At 38.8% G+C, this 13,592-nt stretch overlaps 1 protein-coding gene across 4 annotated transcripts in view; it reads right to left on the bottom strand.

The window, feature by feature from the left end:
* LOC125978698 (cadherin-23-like) overlaps positions 1-11,891 on the bottom strand; it is a 104,779-nt gene extending 92,888 nt beyond the window's left edge. For 3 of the 4 annotated variants that reach the window (XM_049736276.2, XM_049736274.2, XM_049736275.2), the window contains exons 1-3: positions 11,634-11,886; positions 4,176-4,266; positions 1,983-2,057 (exon numbers count right to left, since the gene is read on the bottom strand). In XM_049736276.2, coding sequence (XP_049592233.1) covers positions 1,983-2,057; positions 4,176-4,257 — 157 coding nt within the window. In that variant the 5' untranslated portion in view covers positions 4,258-4,266; positions 11,634-11,886. Of the gene's footprint in view, positions 1-1,982; positions 2,058-4,175; positions 4,267-11,633 lie in introns of all 4 variants that reach the window. The other variant, XR_007485121.2, reaches the window with a different exon arrangement.
* Between the last annotated feature and the right edge of the window lie 1,701 nt (positions 11,892-13,592).

Below are 13,592 nucleotides of genomic sequence, written 5' to 3'. Positions count from 1 at the left end.
ACAAAACTAAAATCAGATCAAGACAGTCTATCAGCATGTAAATTTAATGTTCTTGGGAAGGATATTTCGCAACTAAGTACAATTTAGTACAACTTAGTACAACAGGGGTGTCAAACTCATTTTTTTCACAGGCCGCATTGTAGTCATAGCTTCTTTCTGAGGGCCATTATAACTGTCAACCCAAATAAATGTATGAATACCTCATATTATAAACAGTAAAAGCTACAAAACAAACTAACAAATCACTCGTTTTCAAATCAGACGAGTAAAAACTGGTCAAATATAAAAAAAAAAAAGATATTAAAGTGAAAACAATTTGCAATTCTAGTAATGACACACGAATTTGATGCAGAATTTGTCTTTGCGGGCCAACTAAAATGATGTGGTGGGCCGTATCTGGCCCCCGGGCCTTGAGTTTGACACCTGTGACTTCGACCCTATGCTGTTACCTCATCACGGAGTCAAACAAACTGCCTAGCAACTTGAGTGGCTATGGATATCTGATCACCTTCCTCTGTCACGCCAAGAAGTCAGACACATACACAATGCGTTTAAAGCTAAAAGTAAAAATAATGGCCAGGTACAGTAGTTGGGACACGGCTATTAATTGAACCACCCCCACTGTGACCTCCAATCTTTTCACTCAACTAAAAAGTGTGTTAATCTCTTCAAATCAAGCAGGAGACCAACTCTAGCCCTGAAACAACTCTCAATGCTTCTGTATTAGTTGCTGGATAGTGACTTAGGACATAATACACCCACCGCTCACATAACACGTGAAAGCAGTTGCTTGTGTGTTTGTGCAGGACCTCATGTGTTTATGTATTAGAATGCCTACCGGACGAGGACATCTGCTGAGCTAATAAACAATAATCTTGACAAACAGTCACTGTCCAATCTCTCGGCCCACCCTCATCATCACACCGCTGAAGAATCTATCACTGGCTGGGCCAGGGACATGACTGACAGAGCTTTGGACCGCTGGATTGTACTGTCCTGGAGCACAGCCCAGCTGCTAGAGGACACAATGATTCATGGTCAGAGGGCAACCCAGACAGAGCAGCTCGGGAAATGAGCAGCACCCAACAACACAACCCGAGCCTTTATTGATACACAAGCTGGAAAAAATGATGGACCTCTGCCAAAACCTGACACCGCTTTTAGGGTTATGATGATGATGATGTACTGTTGCCTCACACTGTAACTATGCCCTTCCCCGGCTACAGCAGTGAAGAGACAACTAAGATGATAATGATAAACATGATGAGAGCAAAGGTGTCCAGATTGCTTGCAATAATAATGAAGACGTGACGTCCTTCACTCATGAGTAAAGAAAAAGTCCTTCAAGTTGTTAGTGAGCAGCATATAAACAACTCGGATGATTGAAATCTGAGAAAACAGGCCTTGAGGAGCCACCCCACTGTTTTTAGGAGTGCAGAAATGTCATGGCGCACACACACACACAGTAAAACAAGAACCAAAAAAAAACCAAATGCCCTTGAGATCAATCTAATAAAAAAGATTTCCTGGCTTTTGACAAATCAGCAGATGATGAGAATCCAGCATCATCAAATTGCTCTGTCAATCTCTCCAACCACCAGGAATGACATCAAATAAATGTTATAGAGGACTCTTAGTGATGGTTTACTTAGCTACGCCACAATACTTTCACTATACGAATACTATACTGTATTAAGATCATCACCAATATCTGTATCAGTCTGAAAAATCGGATTATAGCGCTGACAGTCAAAAGTGAAATCTATTCCTGTTCTCAGTAGGTACACATAAAAACATCCAGATAGAAGACAGCTGGTTGCGATCACTCTCCCATCTTATTTTCACACCCTTTGGCTTGTTTTCTTTCTCAGTTTATGTTCACAATACTCAGAGGAGAGATGACAAAGATAGTTTTTATGGTACTTTCTTCAATGTACAGTTGTACGAGATGTAGAGCACTGTGACAGCCCGCACTGACTCACCAACAGGCATATCTTCGTAGATCAGAAGGTACGTCGAGAAGAAGTAGTTCAGGAAACGTGGAGGCTGGTTGGATCCTGTGAGGCGGGAAAGAAAAAACAGGCATTCCTATTATAGCCTCAAAACTGTTGATGTTTTTTTTTTCAACATTTTACTGCACGTTTTAGGAGTCATATTAAGTATTAGCTAATGTTATCAGCAAAATAAGAAGAATGTGCTCGTGTGAAGTGAGAAAACTCCAAAGCACCTCACAATCATTGATCGGGAGTTTGCCATGCCATTGTTATAAGCGGTTCGAGACATACAGGTTATGGGAATATTATCAGAACCATTGCAAGGAACCAGAAAAACAGTTAACGCTTTGTAACTACATTTGTTTACTTTTACTTTGAATGAAATCCTACATTAAACATCCAAACATTGATTAATTTATTATCATTCAAAACATCAAATTGTCAAACACAATGTCCATTTTGCTTTTTTAACGCAAAATATGTAATGGATCAATCTAATGTTTGTTTGTTTTTTGTTATTTATTTTGATACTTCTTCACCTTTAAAGATCAATGTAAATATGTAAAGTAACAATAACAACAATACCTCAAGTCAACTTTAGGGTGTCTTAGGGTAATAGAGATTCTAATAAATAAAATGAGCTTCATAAATAAATTATAATTCTTTTCTCATTAAAATATACAATAAGATTTCCATTGCCATTTTGGCATGCAGAAGGTGCAGAATGTGAAGTTGTTCATTGATGTGAGAGAGAAATAAAATTGAAGTCTCCACTGAATGCACTGGCTTCGACCTGAAGCTTGAAAATAAAAAAACGTTTCTTAGTTTTCCAAAACCCATTACTTTATTTAGGTGAAGAATGACAGACATATGGGCCAGGAGATATCTATCTGTATCCCCACATTTTTCTATAATTGCATATGTATTGCTGTAACATCAATGACCAACTTTTTAGTCACTGGCCGTGCGTTGAATTCTCGTACATTGAACAAAGACTAATGGTAATGAAGTTATGCGTGGCAGTCACATTATTGCCACAACCTGACCAGCTACTTTATCCTGTTTAAATGTTCTCACTGAAAAAATGTCTGTCTGATTATTAATTAGCTCTCTACGATTGTTTATACCCTCCACAGTGCATCCTCTACTACAACTCTACAAATTTGTGAAAACGGGTTTCGTGAGACCAAATGTCATGCTTGCATCACGAAATGCAGATAAATTGTTGCTGGTAAATAATTACGGAAACGATCATCTATCTAGTTTAGCAGACGAGCGAGGGCAATGTGCTAATGGATTGGTAAAGACAAGAGAAAGGTGAAGGTGATGAGGAGACAGCAACGGGGAGAAAAATGATGTCTGAACAAAACCAGCATACAAACACAAGGTGTCAGATAAGAAACGGCACAAGGGTCCAGTTATTAAAACAAACAAAAAGAAACAACAACAGAAAATCAACTCATGGCGGTTGATGGAAACATGTTGTGGCAGTCACTTAATAACGTTCTCTACTGCTTCACCGCGGCGTGTGATTGGATGTGTCTCCTGCCTGTCACTGTGAGACGTTTAGCGTGACTTTCCACTGCACTAAAGCTCCTTCACTATGTCCGACTCAGACACTCATAGGGCACACTCAGCAAGAACACAAAAAACATTCAGAAGAAGTTTGTAGGACAATCGCAGACAAGGCACATAAGGAACAAGGAGAACAGAAAGAAGAAAGGCTGGCACAAATGATGAAATGTGAAAGCAACGGCACTGTCTGAAAGCAAAATGCATCCTAAAAGGTACAAGGTAGCTTTATTTGCTGTGGCGGAAGAGAATCCTCTCGGAGTAGTTATGAGAAATTGTCCAAAAAGATGATTGATGGTAAATTGTTACACTGAACAAAAGGTTTTTACAATTAAAATGTTTTATTTGTAACAACTACTATATCTGACACAGAGATGATTTATTAAATCTAATTCAGTGACAAATTATACACATCAGTAATTCTGAATCTCACCGATATCTTTCTGGCATTAGTGAACTAATTTACTAATCTAGTCAGATCATCCAGTGTGTCGTTTAAAGGGATTTATGGTGATTAAGTTATATAGCAAAATGGATACTGCGTCTTTAGAATAGAATCTATAGTCTTTGCTGAATTCAAAATGAATATTAATGGACAGAAGAGCTCACCTTCACATGAATGTAGAATAAGGAAAGGAAGAAGGAGCTTGGCAAATGTCATCCTGCTACCAATGCCCAGACTCAATGACATCACCTGCACCTGAAAAACACACACACACACACACACAAAAAAACATTTGGTCCTTGACTTTTTCATGTATTTCATAATTCACGATTCGATATTGGTAAAGATGTGTAAAACTTCATATTCTCATACGAGTGTTTATGTTCTTTGCATTGATTGATTACCATGTAGTGTAAAGCTAAGCTTTGCCCTGTCATCTCTCCACTGTTTTGTACTTTCACTTAGTTTCTTGTTTTTTTATTTTTTTTTTATTTTCCTTCCTAATTTTAGATCCTAATACCAGCTCCCTCGTTTATACCTCATTTTGAAATTGAAAGATATTCGAGGAGATCCACGCCTGTCTTGTCTTGCCCGTTTCCCTTCACTTGGATCCATTTGCCATTTTGCCTCCACCGTACCAGTTTTTGAGAGAATGACCGAGGCCCAGCGGGAAGCACACGCCCTCTGCCTGCTCGCTCACCGTCGGCCTTCTGACAAAGCCCCCTCAGACAATAAGTCCTCATGTTCGTTCCTACCTGTGCCTCTCATCTGCGTCCAGTGTTTTTTGAGCCTCCTATGATCATTTTCAGTCCTTCCCTCCCTCCATCCTTGACTTTCACACAATCAACCTTATTCCGATTTCAAAGAGTATGGCTTGAACTTTTTAATTGCCCTCCCGATTCTGACTTTGATATTCCTTTGTGCTTTGTCTAGCTTGTCGTCATTGTTTTCTTGATCTGTGCATGCCCTCACCTAGGTATTTCTTTTCCGTCTAACCTTTACCCGTTTGGCCATTTATAAAATATCACCTGCCCAAGTAAAGGTCATTGTTGTGTTCACCAGTTTGTCCGTCACCTGTTTTGTCATCACCTTGTTCCACGCCTCTCTTTTTCTAACCTCGTCCCAAGCCTGTCACTTCATGGTGCAAGTCTGTTTACCTGCTCCAGTGCCTGCACACTCTGCTGCCCTTGTTTCTGGTAACCTCCAATTTTATTTTAAATAGACCCCAACCTAGCCTGCTTCCCTCAGTCCACTCGTCTCTGGCATTATTATTATAATCAGTGGTTTAATTCTCAGTTCTATCTAATTCTGCCAGTCTCCTCAAGCAACTGAGTAAAAGTAAACTTTCAGTCTTGTTCAAATAGTTCATTGCTCACTTGAGACATATTTTTTCACTTTTAATAATTTAACCATAATGCAAGTCTGTGCTTCCTCAATTTGAAATGCTATTCCATGTGTTGCCTCTATTAAAATGATCATTATGGCACAAAGCAGGTTGTTCTTACTTAAAATACTTTGGATAGATGAATTTGAGACACTTCAGACAGATTTTGAAGGTCTGCGAACCCTTTCATAACATCTGTCTCCATCCCCACCCCCACAAACACTCATGTTGTTCATCTTACTCTTATTTTTTCCCTCTACAATTGACCAATGTCCTTGTGCAGCCTTGCAATACTGACCAATCTTAAATGTTGGCAATTTAATTTTGAAGGGTTATCTTTCTAAATTCCTCAATTCCCAAGTGCCCTCGGTGTTTCAGATGATGGTAGCTTTTGAATGCAAAGCACATACCTCTGTGTTTCCCTCTACTTATCTGACTATAAAATAGAAGAATACAGATATGCACTCAGTAAAATATAAAATGCACATGCTCCTTTATGTTGCCGCTTTCTGTCTATTCATAGTGGTGCTTTTAGAGGTACCACGTGGGATTAAATTCTGACAAAACAAAGATTTACAAAATAATATTAAGGAGATGAAATATATTGATTATAGCAAATGCCTCTGTATGTTTGCTTTCAATTGATTTTCTCTGTCTTATTGGATTGTTTTTTCACATACTGTAACAATGCATAGAAAATATTTGCATTTGTTTATTTAAAAAAAATGCAAAAAAAAAATTCTCCTATTTAATATGGGACAAAAACAAGTACCATATTTTCCGGACTATAAGGCGCACCTAAAAACCTAAAATTTTCTCAAAAGCCGACAGTGCGCCTTATAAGTCCGGTGCGCCTTATTTATGGACCAAATTCCTAAATTTAAACTGGCCTGAAGCATTGTGTCATGAAATCAATCATAAATTGCCCGCTGAAGACTATGAATCATCAATCAAACTATGGATCATTATTTTGTGATTATAAAGTAATTTGTTGCGTCTGAAGTTGAAATAAAAAAGATAAAATGGAGAATGATTTGATTTGGATTGAAAATCTGACATGATGCATTAATGGTGCGCCTTATAGTCCTGTGCGCCTTATATAAGGACAAAGTTTTAAAATGGGCCATTCATGGAAGGTGCGCCTTATAGTCCGGTGTGCCTTATAGTCCGGAAAATACGGTACATGATGTGTGCACTGATATTAGTTAAGGCTGGGTCAAGGCTTACTCACAGAAATTGCCGATATGCTAGCCACTGTGACATGCTGCCATCAGTCCATTTCATTTCCTTCAGTTATTTTATTGATAAAAAAAAAAAGTCAATTTGTTTCTACATTTCCAAGAATTCAAGTATTTGTATGTGTAACCATTCAGGGGGCATACTGGGCAAATACTACCATTTCACCTTTAAGTGGTCTTGTTTCTATTCATGTGTATGAGTATATGGCACATCTCAGCCAACTGAGCAGGGGTGAATCCAATTAAGTGAGGCATGCACACAGGTTAGCGATTGGTGTGAAAACACTATTAGGACATGCTGGGATGTTCCTCTCACTCACTTATGGATGCGGCAATTAAACTGTGTAGGACAGGACTAAGCAGCGGGGTGAATGCTGATGCAAGCTGTTCCCCACCGTGGTACTGTGCCACTCCGCTGACTATACTGTCACAATTTATTAAGTCTTCACTTCTCTGCCAGGGTCCGCGTTCATCTTATGCTCACCTCCTTTATCCATGACAGCTTCTCACGCCAGTCCCACACTGCCTTTTTTTGTCATTTGTTTTGATCGTCTGTCACTTTCTATGTCTACTTAGCCTTTGTTCATACAGCAGGTCAATTCAAATTCTTTTGCCGCTACAGAATCTATATTGGGTTGTTTTGGGCTGAGAAGACGTAATTTCATCTGCTGTTGGTCGCATCAAATGTGGATCAAACTTGGATGGAAGGGGTTTGGGGTCAGCTGGGAAAACTCTGTGATTGGCTGAGGACCAGTGTGAGAAGGCAACCAACCCAAAATGAATTGTGCTATACACCAAATCACCAAGTATCCCAATGAGGACAAGTGAAAATGGATAGATGGAACTATTTTGGATACCGTATTTTCCGCACTATAAGGTGCACCTAAAAACCTCCAATTTTCTCAAAAGCCGACGGTGCGCCTTATAATCAGGTGCGCCTTATATATGGACCAATATTGAGCCACTACAGCAGGCGTGTCCAAAGTCCGGCCCGCGGGCCAAATGTATATATCTTGTATATGGACAAAATTTTAAAATGGGCCATTCATTGACGGTGCGCCTTATAATCCGGTGCGCCTTATATATGGACAAAGTTTTAAAATGGGCCATTCATTGAATCCAGTATCTTGTAGGTAGCCCTGAACTAAATATAGACTATTGAGAACACATATGGCCCCCACTGAGCACAGTACATCTTAATCTAGCACCACGCCTACCTAATGAGTTCTACATTATATTTAAGGGTAATCTGTGATTAAGGCTGTACAAGGTGAGTAATATGCGGATATCACCAAAGAAATTGCGCTATTTGTTCAGAATTACAGCAAATTATTGATTTCATGGCCATTATTTCTGATTGGCCTTAACCTCAAAAGCTGTCCTATTACTTGAAAAAGTACACCTCAGTTGTGGATTATCCCAGCAAATCAATGATCTTTTTCAGTCTTTCTTCTGTGCTCATGAAAAAGCTGCCAGTCATTAGCACGGTGATCAGAAAGATTAACAGACATTCGGCTTTGTCAGTTGGGATGGCGGTGCAGTGCTGCTCTGATGAGCTTGCATAATGACTTCTGTCCTACCTTCCTGATCTCTTTATCTCAAACATGACATGACACTTAAAGGCTGACTCGGCAAAGCTCATTTGAATGACATGGTGACATTTTTGACAGCAGATCATGTAGTGCTTCATGAATAAAACGATATGGTCAAACACTGTAACGGTGACTACAAAAGCCAATGAAGTTGCGTAAAACAGAATACAATGATGTGTGAATCCTTTTCGATCATTCAAATGAACACACAACAAACCCAATGCAGTATATTTCTTTTTTCAAACTGTTGGTTATTCTATGTTGTTTGGGTCTAATATTCTTTTATTTTTTTATGCCTGAGAATGCTGAGACATGGCCAAACTGTTGGAATGCTGAAGTTGAGGAATGCTCTAAAACACCAGGTAGATGTAAACATGTATTACCTTGAGTGGGAATAAAAGGAGCAACCCTGAAAGGCTCAGCTGTTCATAAGCAAGGTTGGGTTCAATAAGTTGTGAACGACTGTGTGAGCAAACCTAGTCCTGGAGAACTATTTTCCTGCACGTTTTTGATGTCTCTCTTCTCCAACACACAGTACAGTGGCCTTCAAGGACCAGAGCAGGACAAACAGTCCAACAATTTAAGAAAAACAATCAATGCCCAATTGCAAAGATTTTAACAATTTCATCATCTACGGTCAATAATGTCAATACAAGGTAAAGAAATTGTGAAAAGATTTCTACATGTCAGCAGCAAGGCCAAAAGACAAAAAAACATGAAATGCTCTTGACCTTTGACCGCTCAAGCAACACTGCATTAAAATCTGCTACCATTGTGTCAAGAAAGACATTCAATAGTGTTCAGTGCTTGATTTTTTAGTCAATCGTTTGTGGTTGTTTATCAACTACAGTCTCTTGACCATCATATTTTGCAATCAGCTTATTTGCAGCAGAGGCCTGTGTGTACAGAAGACCACAAACACAAACAGACAGTGTCAGAGGGCAGACAATGGCCTGTAGAAACTCATTCATCTCCTTTTGTTTCTCTCGACATCGGCGTGGAGTCTGAGCGCCCTTGTGACAGCTGATGGTTTTTTATCTTGTGCTATAGTCAAAACACACCATTTAGGAGCTCGTCCTCAGCCCAGATGACCTTTGCCTCTAAGCACTTCACCTCCCTTCTGCCCCTTATATTTCACCCTCACTGTCTTGGTTCACCACCTACCATTGCAATCACATTTCTGGACAGCATTCCGTGAGTGAATATAAAAATGAGAATTTGTCACACACCACCGCCATTTAAGTTGCTGCTTGCTTGTTTTATGGCAGAATTTAGTTCCACAGAAGCGTACGTATGATTCATGAAATTATATGCTGTGGGCGTACAGAGATTAAATTGTGCACAATGAAATTAATCCATCGCTCACCTTCGGATGTCCAAATGATGAATCCATCCATCCATTTTGTTCACACTTCTAATTTGGATGACGCAAAGATGAAGCCAATCACAGCTGAATTTTGGTTAGAGGCTGGGCAGAACTTAAAAGTCATTAGAATAAATAGTTACTTGGAGTCAATGCCAGACATATTAAAAATATTTTAAGAGACTTCAAAAGTATTTAAACAATCACTGTGTTGTTGTTTTTTACTGTACAGAGCAGACCTAAACAGAAACACTATGCCGTGTGACTCATTATTGAACTCTACTGCAAACTTAAAAAATACTTGTTACATTTTTCCACTTTAAATTGTTACTTTTACATCTCTCATAATGCTCATCAAGAGCACAGTTAACTTTGCAGATAGAATTTTAACAGGCATTTTTAATTGTGCAAGTGCATCCAATGATATGTTCAATAACACTATTCAAATTTAAACGCATCTGCAAATCCATAACCAACCATTCAGATACATTACAGCAATAAAGATAAAGAACATATATTTTTGGGGCCATAGTCTGATTTAATCCAATACATAGTATATATGTAAAAAACAAGTTTATATTTAGAAGTCTTCAGACTCTGGCATTGAATGCTGAGCCATCCCCAAAGGACGCAAGCTCATCACAACTTCCACATGGCAACGCAACAAGAATTATTACAGGCACCATTCCAGCAACCACCACCACAAAATAAACAAGTTTCTCCACACCGTACATCTCCTTCTCTCCCTTTCCCCACTCGACACTTTTACGCCTCTTCCAATTTGATAACACTGAAGTCCTTCCTTGAGCTCACATTGCATTGCCTCCTCCCCGGGACCTCATAATGCACAGTCCTCTCTTCCTTATATTGTGTTTCATTTGAGTCTGTCAGTCAGCATGTCAGATATGGACTCTCCATTTGAGGGTTTTTTTTTCGTATTCTGAATGAATTTCATGAGTGTGACGCTCAATGAGAGTGACACTCAGAGAGACCAAGAGTCATACGCTCACTACATAACAAATAAGAAAAAAAGCTGTAGCTTGCAGCGTATCACACTCATAAAACCTGTATTTCTTCAATTAATAACGACAATAACAATATTTCTTTTACACATTTGTTTAGAATGTAAGTCTTTTCTATTCTTAGATTTAACAGGAGTGACAACCAGCAAATAAAACCAAGACAGGCTATGTCTAGCCAGTAAGTTTCATCAACAATAAACAGAGTAGAATAACTGTAAATTAAATATAAAAAATATATAGGTTTGATTTTTTTTAGCCCTTCGTATTCTTTTTACTTCTGCTTGTATGCCCTACTTAAATAAAATTGATATGATTCTGTCCAAAGATCTAATAGAGTCTGCTGTCATCTACTGCGTCATCATTTAAAAACATACATACATCATTTTTCCAATTTGCATCAAACACGTCTTCACTAATGTTGTATTAACTTTAATAAATACTTTGGACTCAATAAAAGGGAAGTGATCTGCAAATGAATGACCCAATGAAAACAAACAAAGTAACACCACGCTTTTATCATAAAATTGCATTTAAAATGAAAAACTGTGGAGCCATCACCGAATTAAACTAAAGTCGCATCGAGTTACAGATGCATAAATAAGTAAGTGCTCACCAGCAGGCACATCTAAAGTCACTGTGCAGCTACCTGAGATAATACTGTTCACCTGACACCTCTGACCACGCATGCGCCCTATCAACCATTTACTCGCCACTTAATTACGCCCGACTCTGCATAACAGAAGTTGTAGGAAAACTTCCAATGTAGTTTGTCATCACATTGAACTGTCATGTCACTTTAAAACAATTAATATGAAGGATAATTTATAAGTATAATAAAACAAATCCAAAGTGTTAAATAAACGTGGTTTAAATTGCGCAAGAAATGTGCTATTAAGTAAATGACCCCCCCAAAAACGCGCTCCAACGCAACAGTCAAGCCCACAGGGGAGTCAACTACATACTGCGCTGATGATGATGATGATGAAGATGGTGGTAATTAGGTTAAAGTCATTCTAATCCTACCTTCCTCGTCCGGGTCCGTCTTTGGCTGACAACCTCTAGATTGGATCTCTTGTCCCGCTGTGACGCCTCACCAAGAATGTGATCCCCTCTTTTCCTCGCTCTCTCCCTCCCTGCCTCTCTACACTATCTCTCCCGCTGCCTTGACTCGAGCACCGTGCACCTCGCCCTGGTCATCACCCAATGCACACTCGCCATGTTGCAAAGGAGCCACACACAAAGCTACAAAAGCATGTACGCACTGCAAAAGCGAGCAGCTCGTTATACAACTTGATGTAACAACTGATAACGCTTTGAAACAGGTGAGTGATTGTTTCTACTCAAAATTGTGGTAAAAAAAATATATAGATCAAAAACAGTAACATGAGCACAAAGTTTGTTCCTGTATTAGGTAGTTCAGTGCTTTTGTATAAGAGCAATTCAATTTTTGGTAAAATGCGTAACACAGTAGGGACTTAAGAAAAACCATGAAAACTTTCACAGAGGCAGACCCAACGTTTAGATTTCACTTGCAGTTTGATTACCTTGAGGTGGGTGTGTCTGACAAGTGGATAGAATTGGCTCTCAATTTGTCATTATTATTATATTATTGTCATCATTATTATTATTAGTATTTATATGATGATGATGATGATGATGATGATTATGTGTTGAAAGCAGTCTCTTTTGCCACAACAATAGCACCATCTAGTGTAGGGTTATTAAACTATTTCAAAATAAACTCGCTCTTATAGTAATGTCATACATAACCATTCATATTATAGCACTGCTGATGATCAGAGGAAAGTTATGGTTGTAGTGGTGGTGATGGTGGCGTAGTAAATTACTCATTATTGAGTTCAACATAAATGAGTCATTCAGCTTTAATGTAAAGACAAACTATATTATGATCAGGAAGTGATTTTTTTCACCTAAGTTGTGCTACCCTCTAGTGGAATTTTAATGTACTGCATGTGCTCCTATTTTCAGTCAGTGGTCTATGACTGTCTCGTCTTAACCTTGCATTTTGTGCATTTAATCAAATAAGACGCGTTTAAATCGATCTTCAATACATATTTTTCAGCTCACTTTACTTGAGTTATTGAATGGTCATTCGTAAAGTGTTATGCGCATCGAATCCTAACAGTAAATTAAAATACTACAATTAAGAGTGACCAAGTTGGATAGAATTAGAAATAAGACCATCAGAGGGACAGACAGCTGAACCTGGTTTTGCAGACAGATTGGAAAGAGTGAATAATCGAGTGTACTAGTAGAATGATGGTGGTCTGGAGGATGCAGCTGCCAAAGATGTTTTTAGCTCCAATGTAATCTTAGATTTAACCGAAGAAATAAAACCCATTGCTCACTGCTGTTCATATTATTGACATGTTACCCAACTTTCAACGCTGAGCAGCTGTGTGTTTATGCACCAAGTGAAAGCCAGCCTGAGCAGTGCAGTAGGGTGCTAATGACCAAGCAGCTGTCATGGTGCCTGAGGCTGAGGACATTTTGGCCTCCTAACACTGGCACAGCTTTTTTTTTTTTTTTTTTTAGACTTAATTGCTAATTGCGCGTCAAAACATTGAATTGTGAGAGTGGCTTGATCTTGCACAGTAGCCATCGATGGATGTGTCGCTGTCCTATGCTGGAAGATTGAGGCTTGATTCCCACTTCTGTTTATTGTTTCCCATCGGCATACTTTGGTTTATTATTGTTTGTCTAATCCATCTGCCACACAGATGTTTTAGAATGGCAGAAACATATCAGAGTTTTTATTTGGCACATGTTCACATTGTGCTTATCACAGTACTATAGGTCAAACATTTCTAGCATCTTCTTTCATCCATTGCTGTACGAATTTTTATTCATATTGACGTTAACCATTGCATGACATGAAGTATTAGGTGTCCACATTTTGACCCTCAGTGCAATTGATTATCTTCGTGGTGGCAGATGGCAGAGAATAATGAAAATGAAAAT

Source organism: Syngnathus scovelli, chromosome 12 (genome assembly GCF_024217435.2).
Source record: "Syngnathus scovelli strain Florida chromosome 12, RoL_Ssco_1.2, whole genome shotgun sequence".
In the NCBI taxonomy this organism is placed as follows: Eukaryota; Metazoa; Chordata; class Actinopteri; order Syngnathiformes; family Syngnathidae; genus Syngnathus; species Syngnathus scovelli.
This window is presented reverse-complemented; position numbering and strand designations above follow the sequence as displayed.